The 14,384-nt window shown below is 41.6% G+C and overlaps 1 protein-coding gene across 1 annotated transcript in view; it reads left to right on the plus strand.

Moving 5' to 3' along the window:
• Window positions 1-14,384, plus strand: part of LOC122210574 (lipoxygenase homology domain-containing protein 1-like) — a 124,201-nt gene that overhangs the window by 23,329 nt on the left and 86,488 nt on the right. Inside the window, exons 4-5 of the mRNA XM_042923348.1 lie at window positions 10,141-10,199; window positions 10,884-10,928. Of these exons, the coding sequence (XP_042779282.1) occupies window positions 10,141-10,199; window positions 10,884-10,928 (104 nt within the window). The remainder of the gene's footprint in view (window positions 1-10,140; window positions 10,200-10,883; window positions 10,929-14,384) is intronic.

Genomic DNA, 14,384 nt, shown 5'->3' on the forward strand with positions numbered 1-14,384 from the left:
AGCTAATCCGGCTCTGACACAAGCATCATTCTGACTTTAGCTTATCCTTTCTTCTTTCATTTTTCTCCTGCTCTGTTTTAGAATTTTCTTAAGTACTTCTTGCAACAGTTTTGTCCTGAAAGTTTTCAAGAAACAGAAAAAATGCAAGGATGATGTTGTTCCTAAGACAGTGTTTCAATGACGTCATTCCCCTGTTCAAAAATCGTCAGTAATCTCTATTACCTACCAACAAACAAACCAAAACAGCCTCATGACCTTTCCATTGAAGGCTTTGACTCCATTCCCACCCTCCCCCATTTGTTTTCATAACTGTCCTCTTGCCAGATCTCGGTGATATTAGACCATCTCTTGTTGCTGGGACAAGTTCTGTTCCATTTTGCTTCTGTCCCTTGGAGTTTGCTGGCTTTCACTCAGGAAGACCCATTCTTCCTTTAAGTTCCTATTCAAATTCTCCTGCCAGCATGACCTAACTGGCCCCAGCAGCAACACTTCTTCTCCCAGTGCTTTTTCAGAACGTAGCATATACACAGAACCGCCATTCGCTGAGTGACAAATATGCTGGAAGGGACTGAGTGTCACCTCCCAACCTTTCCCACCTGCAGCATACAGGCATCACAGGGGCAGAAGGGAAGCTGTATTTTATTCCTTGCATCACAAAAGCTAGGGAGTGATTCATCTACGATATTCTTCTTGGGTTCTGGTATACTTTGGCACATTAATACAGTTGATTTATTTTTATTTTTATTGAAAATTCTTAAATATTTATTTTTTGGAGGGAGACAGAGAGAGAGACAGAGAGGCAAACAGAGAGGGAGACACAGAATCCGAACGGGCTCCAGGCTCCGAGCTGTCCGCACAGAGCCCGACGCGGGGCTCAAACCCGCAGACGTGAGATCGTGACCTGAGCCACAGCTGGACACCTAACCGACGGAGCCACCTGGGCGCCCCTGATTCTTTTTTAAATGTGAACTCTTCTCTTATTTAGGTGTGTTCATCACACCATTCAGGCCTGCATGTACGTACCCTGTCATCAGTGTTGCCAGCCCCTGGCCACCGTCACCCCCGCTGCCTCCACCATCACTCCCTGCACCACCTTAGGTCATGTCTGCACTAAGCTAATACATCCTTGTCTGGAACGAAGAAACGCAAGTGATGGCTAAATGCAGTTTCACCGGATTGAGGCTGAAGAGAGTTTAATTACAAAATACGCGAACTGACCAAAAGTGACACAACAGATACGCACTGTTCCGACACAACCGACTGATGATACTTGGTGTCCTGCTCACAGTAATAGGTCCTGAGAAAATGGTAGCCGATGCCCATTCACACAACACCCTGATGAGGAAAGTGAGTTGCAAAAATCATTCCCTCCTGTCTGTCGGTGTGAAAAGATGAGGCAGACCCTGTTTTCTTAATTCTCAAAGAATCAGAACAGTAGCGGCACCAAGAATAGAACCCAGGCCCAGCAGGCTCCTTTCTACAACAGAAGAGGACCTCGCGGCAGCTGTGGTCCTCTTCTGTGCTTCTGTGCTTCTGTGCTTCTGTGCCTTCAGAGCCTCTCTCTGCATGTGAAAGGTCAAGGACAGCTTATTGTCAGCAAGGCAGGTGTGAGTCTGGAAGGCCGCTCTAATAGGACGGGAGACCCACGCTGCACGCAGGAGCTGGACGGACCTCTTCTCTTTCGGGACTGCCCGGCCTCCTCTCAGGCCTGATGGGGAGCCGGCCACCGTGGGGTGCCGGGTGCATTCACGACGGCTAATGAGTTCTGGGGTGCAGGCAGCAGAGACGCTCAAGTGTATACATCACAGGGGAAACGGAAAGAAAATCTCGGTACGCTTCTGATGCTCCCCTCACAGGACCAGAATGTGCAGCACAGCTGAATTAGGGCCGAGAGAAAGACCACCGAGCGTTCGTTCCTTTTATAAGTTGAGCGGGAAAACGTGAACTAGAAAGCACAGCTACAGGAAGAGGACGCTTTTGTGCATCACAGACGCTTCCTGCGAGCATTTGCGTTCCCTTTTCTTTTTTCTTTTCTCCTCTTCAACTTGACACCCACATCCTTATGGTTTTGTTTTATTTCTATACCTGAGGATTTTATTTTTCTGCTTTTTGTACATTTCGCATAGATAGGAGTACACACCGCTGAATTTCTACCCTTTCCGCACAAGGGTTGGCAGTTGGAGTTTGGAGCAAGCAAAATTTGTGTCTAAATCATCTGACCATGAACTGAAGTAAATACTCTAATTTACTGTTTGTATTAGTTTCCTATGACCGCCGCAATAAATCCCCACAAGCTTGGTGGCTTAAAACAAGAGAAATTTGTTCTCTCCTCGTTCTGGACGCCAGAAGTCTGAAGTTCAGGTATCAGCGGGGTCGTGCTCCCCCTGCGGTCTCTGGGGAACGAACTTTCCATGTCTCTTGTAGCTCCCGGTGACCGGTTGGTAGCCTTGGTGGAGAGCTGCGTCCCTCTAATCTCTGCCTCTGCGGTCACGTGGCCGTTCGTTTTCTTTATGTATGTGTCTCTGTGTCACTTCTCTTCCTATGGGGACTTAGCCATTCGACGAGGGCTCACCCTGCTCCAGTATGACCTCGCCTTAATTTATTGCATCTGCAAAGAGCCTATCCTCACATAAGGTCCGTTCTGAGCTTCTGTGTGGACATGAGTATTTGGGGGCCCTGTTGAATCAAGTACACTATTTGAGTGGCTCTCACGATGTACTATCCACCACAAGATTTATTAGCATTAAATTAGAGGTTTCCAGATTTTTCTGTATGTTACCAGACTTATACATGTGTGTGCATGCCTGTGTATAGACTTTTAATATTGACATCACCGAAAAGAAGTTAGTATCTACCTTTTAATAGAAACAATGTTATTTACCAATATATTGGACAACCCACTTGACCTAGGTGGGTCTAGATTCACAAATGGTTAATGGCAAAGTTCTTCAGCCTGAGGACAGTGAGGGCCAAGAACCTCTCGGTGTTGCCTTCATTACTCCTCACTGGCTTCGGAAATGAAATTGGCATTAGCTTGTGGGAGCAGGTTAGGTGAAATAAAGACCCACCTAAGGGCCGTTCTAAATAGAAGGTGATTTATGGAGGAAAAATTGAAATGTTAAATACAAATAAATGATATTTTGAAAAACTCTCTAACTTGACTTGCCAAGGCAGAACAGCGTGACCTGCTTTGTCCTCTCAGAAGCAAATTGTGGTCAGATAGGTGGAGTGACCCTGAGGCGTATTATCCTAAGGAATAAGGACAGGATGCTGCACAGTGTTCCTCAGAGTTGGTATTGCAGCTAACACTTTTAAAGTGTTCCAGCCTCATTTCCAGTCAGGTTTTTTTTCTTTTTTCTTTCTTTCTTTTTTTTTTTTTTTTTTAGGAAGGTTGAGATCATTTCCTTTATGTAAAAGTGGAAGAAAAGAAGACTGCAAAAGCTCTCCTCTCTGGGTAGACTAGACTATCAGCAAATCCTGGGTACTTTCTGTAAATGGAATGCTGCCTCCACTCAAGGCCCACACCCACCATTTCGGAATCCTGAACATCGTCTGATTGTCGAAAACAGGGTCTGTTGCTCCATTAAAATAATCGTGAGCCCTGCAGGCATGCGAGGCAGGCATTTGAGCCAAGTGGGTAAGGAGGCCTTTGTCACACCCTCGAGACAGCACCCTTTGCAGCTCGCGCCAGCCTCGCGCACCCTGGGGGAGACTCCGTGCTTCTCCGCTCCTGGCCGGCCCTGGGTGTTCCTCTCAGCTGGTGCTGTGCCACCTGAGTTCGCCCAACTTCTGGTGCTCTCCTGGTGCCTGGAGTCTTGTGGGCTCTCACTCTGTTTACTGGTGAATCAACAAGAGGTTGTGTCCCCTGTACCAGGGGGTCTCTCCTAAAGCTTCAGGTTGGGCCAACTGTCCCTTCCTTCCCTATTTTTACCAAAGTACATAATGTTAACTCAGCACTCACTTTCTGTAGTTGTATTTCTGTATTTATGTCTATGTGACTTCTAGCTCTCACAAGACTTTCTTCAGGTCAGACTTACGTCTTATGTTTCTATTCAATCCCTACCGTATATCCTGAAATACAATAGCTTAAAGTTACATACCTACTGAACTGAACTGAAGGGCATGCATCAATGAAGACACTATAAGCCCTAAGGCAAATCACCTTAAATGAAGAATTGGGCATTAGAACATGGAATCTAAAAGGTCTAAATATGTATAAGACATGTATAAACAAAATTATCACTTAATACATATTTTGAAGTATTAATACAATACCTAAGAGTGATTCTTTTTTTTTTTTTTAACATCTATTTATTTTTGAGACAGAGACAGAGCGTGAACGGGGGAGGGTCAGAGAGAGAGGGAGACACAGAATCTGAAGCAGGCTCCAGGCTCTGAGCCGTAAGCACAGAGCCTGACGCGGGGCTCGAACTCACGGACCGCGAGATCATGACCTGAGCCGAAGTCGGACGCTTAACCGACTGAGCCACCCAGGCGCCCCTAAAATTTTTTTTTCATGTTTATTTTTGAGAGAAAGAGAGAGAGAGAGCGCATGAGCAGGGGAGGGGCAGAGAGAGGGAGACACAGAATCTGAAGCAGGCTGCAGGCTCTGAGCTGTCAGCACAGAACCCGACGCGGGGCTCGAATCCATGGGCCACAAGATTGTGACCTGAGCCGAAGTCGGACGCTTCACCGACTGAGCCACCCAGGCGCCCCAAGAGTGATTCTTAAAGTGAGCCCAGAAGTCTAATATTCCACTGGTATAGATATTTGTGTCAATAAACGGTTTATTTGTCTCAGGATATCTCGGTCTTGAAAAACTCTCACGTTACTGGTTGATTAACCACAACTGGGACTTTTGTGTCTTCACCGTCTGGCAGAGAGGGGCGCAGTCTCTGTGGTTTCATCTCTGTGGCTCAGGCATTGGCAGGGCTGCATTAGATGCAAGAGGCTCTTAAACGGAAGCAAGGTTGATGATCCCCTGTCTACCATTCTGTCATGATCATTCACAAAGCATCTTCTGTGCTTAGCTGCCTGTGCCAGTTCTGGTGTTTATTTTCTGGCGTGTCTTCCGAGGAAATCACACATGAAGGTCCATGCCCTTAGAAGGGGGTCATCAACACCTTCAGTGTCCATAGGACAGACTTATCCCAGAATGTTGTAGGTGCTCAGGAAGTGTGTGCTAAATTTGAAGAATTTGTGAATGAATCATAAACTAAGTTATAGACACAGCAGGATTGAGTTTGTGGAGAGGGTCAGGAAGGGAGTCAGGGCAGCCCAGTTTAAAGGGCACGCTTTTTCACATCACCATAGTGGACAAGGGAAGTGTTACACCCAGGCCAGCTATGTGTTAAGGTGTTAGTTTGTAGTGCCACGTGTAAAATGAGTTGACCCCTCCTGTCTCCCCAACAACCTTTCTAGTCTTCTCTCCTAATTCTCCCTAATAAAGTGCATTTTGCTCTCTTCCCTAGACATTCTCCAGGGACATTAATACTCTCTTACCGCACATGTCTTAGCTCATTTTATTCTTTCCTCTGCTTGGTGAAATCCTTATCCTTCAAGGCTCAGTATCCAATGCTGTCCATGCCACGAAACATTCTCTGCTTGCCCAACCAGAAGTGTTTCTCTTTACAGTTCTTTAGAGCTTTACTTAGACCTCTGTGCAATACTTACCACACAGCGTCATCTACTGTCATTGTTTACAAACGTGTTTGTCTCAGGTACTTGATGATAAGCTTCTTAAGCTTCTCATACATTTGTTTTTATTGTCCAACATGGTTTCTTGCACCAAGCACAGACTTGGCCAATACTGGAAGGAAGGAAGGAAGGAAGGAAGGAAGGAAGGAAGGAAGGAAGGAACTGAGAGAAGAGAGAAGGAGGGAGGGAAAAAGGAGTGGCAAGAAGGGAGGGAGGACTAATAAAAAGCAGTGGAAGAAACTTTAGAGGTCTCCTCCTCTTTACATCAGTTTCCTCCGTAACATCCTCAGGTGTTTCAGTAAAAATTGTTTATGTATTTGTTTTGAAAAGAATTCAGCTTATGTACTAAGAGTTTTATTTTCCCTTTCTGGGAAATAGGGGAAATGATCGATAAGAAAGGACACTGAAATTTTGACAAACTACAGAAATGTAAAATACTATTTTTATAGGGAGACAATAATAAAAATTATCACGAGACAGTGAGCAATCATTTAACTTTACTGATTTTTTTTCCCCTGAAAGAGGCCACTATTAATCATTTCTTGCTATTCTGAGCATGTATTTGTGCTGCTGCAGATTTCCGGGCTCTTTTTGTCAGTTCGAGCCATTCTTCAGTATGGAAGTGACAAGTGGTGATGGTGGGAAACTGACAGAATGAGGCGCAGGGATGAGTCTTGCTCATTTTTCGGGATGGGGGTGGAGACGTAGAACCTTCTTACAAGCATTTAGTATTTCTTCTGCCGTTTTCGATGTGAGTGAATGGTGGCCATATCTAAAATATATCTCAGACAAAATCTCCTCTATGTCACCTTTTTATGCCCCTTCCCCCCAAAAACAGCCCACATATTTAAGGGCGACATCACTCATACATATTCCATGGTTGTCCACTTTAACCTTAAAAGGCTAGAGAAATTTCTTTTGTTTCTGTGTTTGTATTTTCTAGCTAGCCAGCGAAAGGGAAGCCCCTGGTGGTCTGGGGGTATTTAAGCATGCTTCTGCTGGTGGCTGCAAAACGTGTGTGGTGTTTGTTCTTGGGCAAGCAGGCTCCTCCTGCTTACCTTTTGTTCCATTCCTTTAATATCATCATGCTCCTCAAGCCATACTGCTCCAATATTTTCCTCTGTTCACTGGATTGGGGGGAATTTTCACATCCTAATGCAAAAACATGGTTCACAGTCCTCAACAACTAGTCTTGGTTAATCCTCTCAGTTTCTTTTGTGGCCCATTCTGGGATAGAAATTAAGGGACGGGTGTGGACACAGACCTAGGCAGCTATGTAGAGCCATTTTTCAGAAGAAAATATGCCTGTGCTGCAAATAAGCATCATCCACAGCAACCAAGATTTATCTTGTTCTGTTAATTAGACAGAGTTCATGAGTCAGTATCTAATGACGCTATAGAACCGTTAGCATCATAGAAATTATGGTGACTGATGGGAATTAAGAGTTCATAGTCTTGGTGATTTCAAGTTAAGAAATCCATACCTGGAACAAACCAGAGGGAATTAGCATATACACAGATTAGTAGATTTCCAGTACTCAAAAGTCTCAGTAGCTTTCAGGGCCACAACCTTGCTTTAGCCGCGTATCTTCTAAAAAAAAAGAGAAGCCATACTAGGGGCCTTCCATGCACGGACGAAACAAAAGACAAGATGAGAGTATGACTTTGAAAATTTCAGGGGCGCCTGGGTGGCGCAGTCGGTTAAGCATCCGACTTCAGCCAGGTCACGATCTCGCGGTCCGTGAGTTCGAGCCCCGCATCAGGCTCTGGGCTGATGGCTCGGAGCCTGGAGCCTGTTTCAGATTCTGTGTCTCCCTCTCTCTCTGCCCCTCCCCCGTTCATGCTCTGTCTCTCTCTGTCCCAAAAATAAATAAAAAACGTTGAAAAAAAAAAAAAAAAAAAAAAAAAAAAAAGAAAATTTCAGTTGGTCAGTCGATAAAGCCTGGTTTTGCTGCAAGGATGAGGAGTTCACTGAAGTTAATTTTAGAAAGGGCAACTTGGAAGGTGAGTCTCGTGGAAGCCATCAATAAAGAAGTAAAGCTAGACATTGTAAATTAGAAAGTCATCAGAGAGCCAGTCCCTCTGTTTGCATTTCCACAGCGTCTCTTCACTGAACATCTTTGTTCTGCCTCTCTACACCAGCTTCTTCTCTCTGTGCGCAGGCTTTTCTCTGCCGTATCTTTGGCTTGGGCTCCAAAATACCACCTGGCCTTAACATACAGATGCTGTGAAGCCTCCATCGTCAGTGCCTTCTGATGACAGTTTCTGTGTCTCTTGTGTGAAAATATGAAGACCGATTGAGTAAGCATGGATCAGGTGTCCCTATCTGCCCCAGTCAGCTACGATGAGAGGCAGGACTTCTGGTGTAAAGGTTAGTGTTCACGGTCTACTTCTTTATGACATATTTGCAAAGCAGGGGCATGGCAGTCACCCCAAATGGAACCGTAACCCCAACTAAGTACAAAGTGCTGGGCTTGGCAGTGAGAAGATACAGTAGTGACAGATATTTGGTGGCCATTTGTCACACATCAGATACCGTGATAAATTTATGTATCTAATCTTGTATCCCTATTGTGTAGGCACCATTATTATCTACAGTTTACAAATGAGGAAATCGAGGCTCACAGAGACGAAGATTGCTAATCAGTGGCTAAGCAGTGTGGAGCCAGGCAGTCTGACCGTGTGTGAAATCCAAAGACTATGTTCTTCAACATAAAGTTGACCTCCTTTGTTCTGGCTTATCAGGGAAACTGTGGAGACGACCATCTTGCTGCAAAGACAGGATACATAAACCAAAAGAAAGCAAAATTGCATAATCAGGGGCTAAATAAACGCATAAAGTAAGTTATACGTGTTATTAGATTTCAGAAAAGGGAAAGAAAGAACACTGTGAGTGAAAGTGGTCAGAAGGAAATAGGAGCTCTCAAAGCTTTGGAAAAACAGAGAGATGAGCTGTCCTGAGAGCTGAGGAGAACACGGTCCACCTTTTTACCCCGCCCGTTAGCATCATCTGGTGATTTCAAGACCAGAGAGGTGGAGTGAGTCCCGCAGCCCCACCTCTGCATCACTCGACACTCGCAGCTCCAGTGACCTCCCCTTCAGTGACCCTCACATGGGGTCCACTCCCCTTTGCCCCCGTGTCCTTCCCAGCAGCCTCCTGTGCTTCAGCCATGTGGAACCTTGTCTGTGTACCTTTGCCGATGCTGTTTTCTCTCCCGGTGATGCCCTTCCCAATCTCTGGTTTGCCTGTCAGACCTCTCCTTACCCCCCACCCCCGCCCTTCGGATCAAGTATCACCTCTTTGTTGACATTTGTTTGTTCTTCATTCCTTTGTACTTCCCCGTTCTTGCCATTCAGGCTTGGTCAGCCTCCTTTTCTCTTCCTACAATATCTGCAAGTATTTCTATACATCCACCTACAGCTCTTTGTACATCGATACCTTTACGTGTCTGTTTCCACATTTCACACTGAGACTCCTTCAGCTCAGGCTCCCTGTCTCTATTGTTCTTCCCGTGTCCCCAGCACTTAGCAAAGGACCTGGTGCACAGAAGGCACTTTCTAAACACTTACTGAATAGACGGATGGAAGAAATGGAAGTATGTTTGAATGTGAGATAACAATAACTGTGCTGATTATGATATAATAGTAACATTTATGTACCACTTAATAGTGCATAAAGTATGTTTACGTGACTGTTCACTTCAGCTTCACAGCAGCTCTGTGAGACAGATAATTTAGTCAAGGAAATGAAGCTTTAAGAGGGTAATGTCACAAAGCCAGAAAATGATAACGTTGGTTTTCTGAGTTTAGCCTTGGCTTTTTCGACGACATGGAGCTTCTAACACAGAAGTTTGGCTGATTTAGAGGGAAGTTGTCAGGATGAGCTATTATTTAGCATAAGCACATTTTCCAAAGTGGTAATATTTTCATCAAGTTTTAAGGTAATACCGTTATTCTTTAAGACACTGAGGAAAAGATATTAGAGGAAGTCATGTGAAAGCAAGATAGAGACCTCCATAGAAGATGTATGAAAATGAGGGAACTTCTTTTTCTGGGCCAATGGGTGGGCCACACTTTCTAGCCTAGCCCAGGTATCAGGTTCAGTCTGAGACTAGCCCTTGCCTTCATTACAGCTTGGTGGGGCAGTTCTCTGCTGGAGCCCCAGGTGCGTTTACGAGTGTTGTGACTGAGCACTGATAAACCCGGAGAGGTAGGTGGTTAGCAGGTTTAGCAATTTACGTGTTCTATTCTTCAAGCCACGGTTATGATATCGTTCTTACCACAATCAGCAGTACACGGTAGATTGGATTGTTTGACTTGATAAAAAGCTGGTTTTTTTAATAGTTACCTTTTCATGTTCAAAATTAGTATAGAATTGAGCTTATTGGAAAAATTGAGAAAAAAATTAATTTTCTTTCTTGTTTTCTTCTTTCTTTTCCTTAGATGGCTTCCCTTTATGTCTCAGGGCGTAATTCATTCAGAAATTGAACTCTGTCTTCAAGGTGAGGATTAATGAAATCTTCAGGAGAAGAAAATACAAGATGATTATTTGAAAAGTTTTTATTTAAATTCCAGTCAGTTAATATACAGTGTAATATTGGTTTCAGGAGTAGAATTCAGTGATTCATCACTTACATACACAACACTCAATGCTCATCCCATGTACCCTCCTTAATCGCCATCACCCATTTAACTCATTCCCTCCCCACCACCCCTTTGGCAAGCATCACTTTGTTCTCTCTAGTTAAGAGTCTGTTTCTTGGTTTGCCTCTCTCTGTCTTTATGAAAATAGCCCAAGCGGCCATCAGCTGATGAATGGATAAAGAAGATGTGATATATATGTATATATACACATACACACATATACATATATATACATACATACATACAATGGAATATTACAAGATGATCTTGATACAACTGGATATCATGGAACATTCCTCAGTTGTCCCCAGAATGTCCCTTTTGATAGTTTACCTTTGTATCAGATGTATAGTTATTTCTCACAGTGAAAATAAAAGCACATGTAAAGATGTGTCTTGGCAACATTATATGCCCTATGTAAGTTACAAATCAACCTAAGGATTTGGCTACCATTAAAGAGTTAACTCACCCTTCATTTTCTCCCACTTTTAATATCATCGGACAAATCTATTATTAACTGTACTTCACTTTTGTTTTTGCAGAAATGCAAATAAATCATCAACCTAAAATACAAGAGGAAGCAAATGGTAAATGTTGTTGCCACTTTTCATCTTCTAATCATCTGAAATGATCTATTTCTGTTTCAAGATTACCTGCCTTGTACGATTTTTAGTATGTTCTTACTGAGTTTAAACTATTGATCCAAAAATATTTAAAATGAATATAGGAACAGGCATTATATTATGGTTTGCTTTATAAAGAAACTAAGATAAGCAACTTTAGCCCCAAATGCTTTTTCCCTTCAAAAGTTTAAATATATGGATGAAATAATCATTTTCCAAATGATTAATTTCTATTAATTGTCCTTTTTTTAAACTAATTTTGCATATTGGTTCTCAGTTTTCTTTTTAAGTCTTCTGAGATTAGCTTTTTCTATTAGATCTTCTTCAAATCAACCTGCAGTTGTGTTATTAATATATTGACATTTTAAAGCTGATCTGAATGATATGGATAAATACAAATTACTAATATGCATACTCCGTGAACAAACCTTCATGTTTCCAAAACTGTTTGTTCTGTGTGGCAATTTGAAATGAGGCAAGGGGTAATGCTAACATTATTATAGTCGTAAAGTCTTGTAGGATGGCCACTAAGATGCAAACACTATGTCCATAAATGGCGTTTGCATTCATTGTATTAGGAATTGTATTTTGGTTAATATTTTACTTTTTGTTTTCTAATTATGTAGAGAGGGTAAGCTGTGTAGGTGTCAGACTGTTAATATGGGTGTAATTTTACTACTGTTCTAGAATCTGTTAGTAACTTTAAGGGACCTCAGAAGTTCTGTGTTTTATGGTAAGTCTGGAAGTGATAAAACTTGAAATCGCAGTCTCAGTAGAAAAATTATCCATTAATCTCAGGACTTGGTGGTGACTTCCTTATATATGAATAACATAGGCTAATAGTTTTGAACTGAAGGTTTTAAATAAGGTTGAAAATGTTGAAAGTCCTTTGTTAATAATAGTATCCATGTAATCAACATCAGTGATACCAAATAGAATGAGGTTGCTTAAGTAGCAGACATGTTTACCAAGGAGGTTGGTAGATACACTTTTAAAACTTTGCTAAAAATTAATTTTGATTAAATAAACTATACAAAATGTTTTCTTTATTTCTGTGGTTTTAGCTTATTTTTGTGGTCGAATTAAAATGTATTTTTTATAGTACAAATGCAGATTAATCACAGACCTTAGTTCTTGGGACACTGTCATCATTTGTCTGTGAATGGTCTTTTATTTTCTTTCATTTTTGAATTCTGAAGAATGCGATCTTTAATATTTCTTGGGATATGATTCTAGAAATACATCAGTAGTTTTATGGTTGTATGAATCAGCTGGTTTATGGTGTGGAAAGAACCTTGGGAAGTTACGTCGTCTAATCTGATGAGGCAGCATTACATTGTGGTGAAGAGCAAACATGAGGCTTAGGCTTGGAAAGTCCATGAAGCGTGTTTGTGTAATTCATGCCCTTCCATGTAGCTGCAGTGGGAAAAAAATAGCCCAAGATCCTAGTTCGGTTTAGTGGTAGAAAGGACAAGAAGGAATCAACTGAGTTAATTTCATTTCACTTCAAGGTGGTTCACAGTAAATACAATTATGTACCATCATTAACTCCAGGCCATATTTAATAAATTCCCACAATTATCTAAGACATGTTTCCCAAACGTGATGCCTTAAAACATAAATATTTATAATTCATATAGGTAAAATAATTTATCACAGTAAAGCTGCATTTCTGAGTTAGACTGAACTTGCTCATGAATAATATGTTTTGTACATTGCAGGATTGAATTTTTCATCTGTTATCAATGCCTCTTATATAATGCTTATAGTTAGCCATTATGGTAAGCCCTCTTAGTAATTCTAATAAATGTATATTAATTTATAATATAATAAATAATTTGATAATATATACATATATTCATAAATAATAAATATATTAATCATAACTCGAATAAATTTTCACACACTTTTTGAATGATCTGTGAAGGCAGCCACATTATATGTGAATGACGATACCTTTTCTTGTCCTAAGATGCTATCTACGTCTGTACTACAATGTGGAATAGAAGCAGATGGCAACATTAATAGTGAACTTATATAGGTTTTTACTATGTCGGGTCTCTGTGTTTTAGATCTATTTATTTAATCCTCACAATAACCCAGGAGGTAGACAGTATCATTGTTCCATTTACAGATGATGAAAGTAAAGGATACACAAGTTTTTGGGTTTTTTTTTTTTTTTAACTCACATAAGGTGACACAGGTGGCAAATCGCAAATTTAGAGCTTGAATCCAAATAGTTTGATTCCAGAGTCCGTACTGTTCTTTGTAAAGGAACTTCTAATTGTCCCTAGTCATTCAGAATGTGTGTGTTTACGTATGCGTAGATATCATCTGTGTCTTTGGATTTATTTTGTTGTGTTGTGTTTCTAGTTGATTAGGCTATATTTTTAGACCTTTAGCTTTTAACCTTATTCCAGACACACGTGAAAGGATGTTTTCAATTCTTGGGGGTGTTATTGTTATTATTGTTTTATCTTTATTAATCTTTCTTCACCTAGAACCTTTGTAGAGACAGATCAGGCTTCTGCTGGGCTTCCTTTGCTTGTGATTACTTGGAGCCCAACCTTTCACTAAGGGCGTAGACTCTATTGGCTTGCCTCAGAAGGCTCAGGTCCAGCTCCCAGCCTTGTGTAGCTCCAGCCCCCCGCCCCAGGCCTGGGGTGTTGACATTTACCCTAAGCGCAACTCCAGACCTAGCAGTTGCTGGTGACTTGCCACTAAATTTCTGCTGATGGCCTCTTTACTACTACTATTCTTCTTCTTCTTCTTCTTCTTCTTCTTCTTCTTCTTCTTCTTCTTCTTATTTTATTTGACAGTGGGGAATTTTTCTTACTTTCTTGGGAATGAAGTCGTGTACTAAAAAGTTTTTTTTTTTTTTCAATTTATCCAGAATTTAGTGGTATTACAGTGACAGAGCTTTACAAATACCGTCCCAAGACACTGGCTCAGAAGTATCAGAAGCTTGTCTTAAGTCAAACAGTAAATGAAAAGAACTGGTATTGGCATTCAGCTCTTAAGCATTATACACACGAAACTGCTTCACTTTAAATGGCTGAGCTACCTACAAGCTCTCAAGGGTTTCTGACTTGAGGGAGTATAAGACTCTGGGAGCACTCATTTATTTACAGGCAGTGCCAACTTTTTGCAGCATGAGTATTAACAGCTTGACAGATTATCTGGGGTAAAGATTATTCCAATATGTTCTCTCTCCTCTCAATTCTATTTTCTATACATGCTTTCATGTCTCTCTACCCAAAGAGTGTCTGCTCTAGGAAAGAAACTGAAATTTAATTATTGGATTCACCTAACCATAATTAAGAATATAAACTATTTTATGACATCATCACACATTCCAAGTCAAGTGTAGATGGCTTTGAATTGCTCCCTGCTCTGATCACTTATGGCACAGTTTTTGGT

Source organism: Panthera leo, chromosome F2 (genome assembly GCF_018350215.1).
Source record: "Panthera leo isolate Ple1 chromosome F2, P.leo_Ple1_pat1.1, whole genome shotgun sequence".
Classification (NCBI taxonomy): Eukaryota; Metazoa; Chordata; class Mammalia; order Carnivora; family Felidae; genus Panthera; species Panthera leo.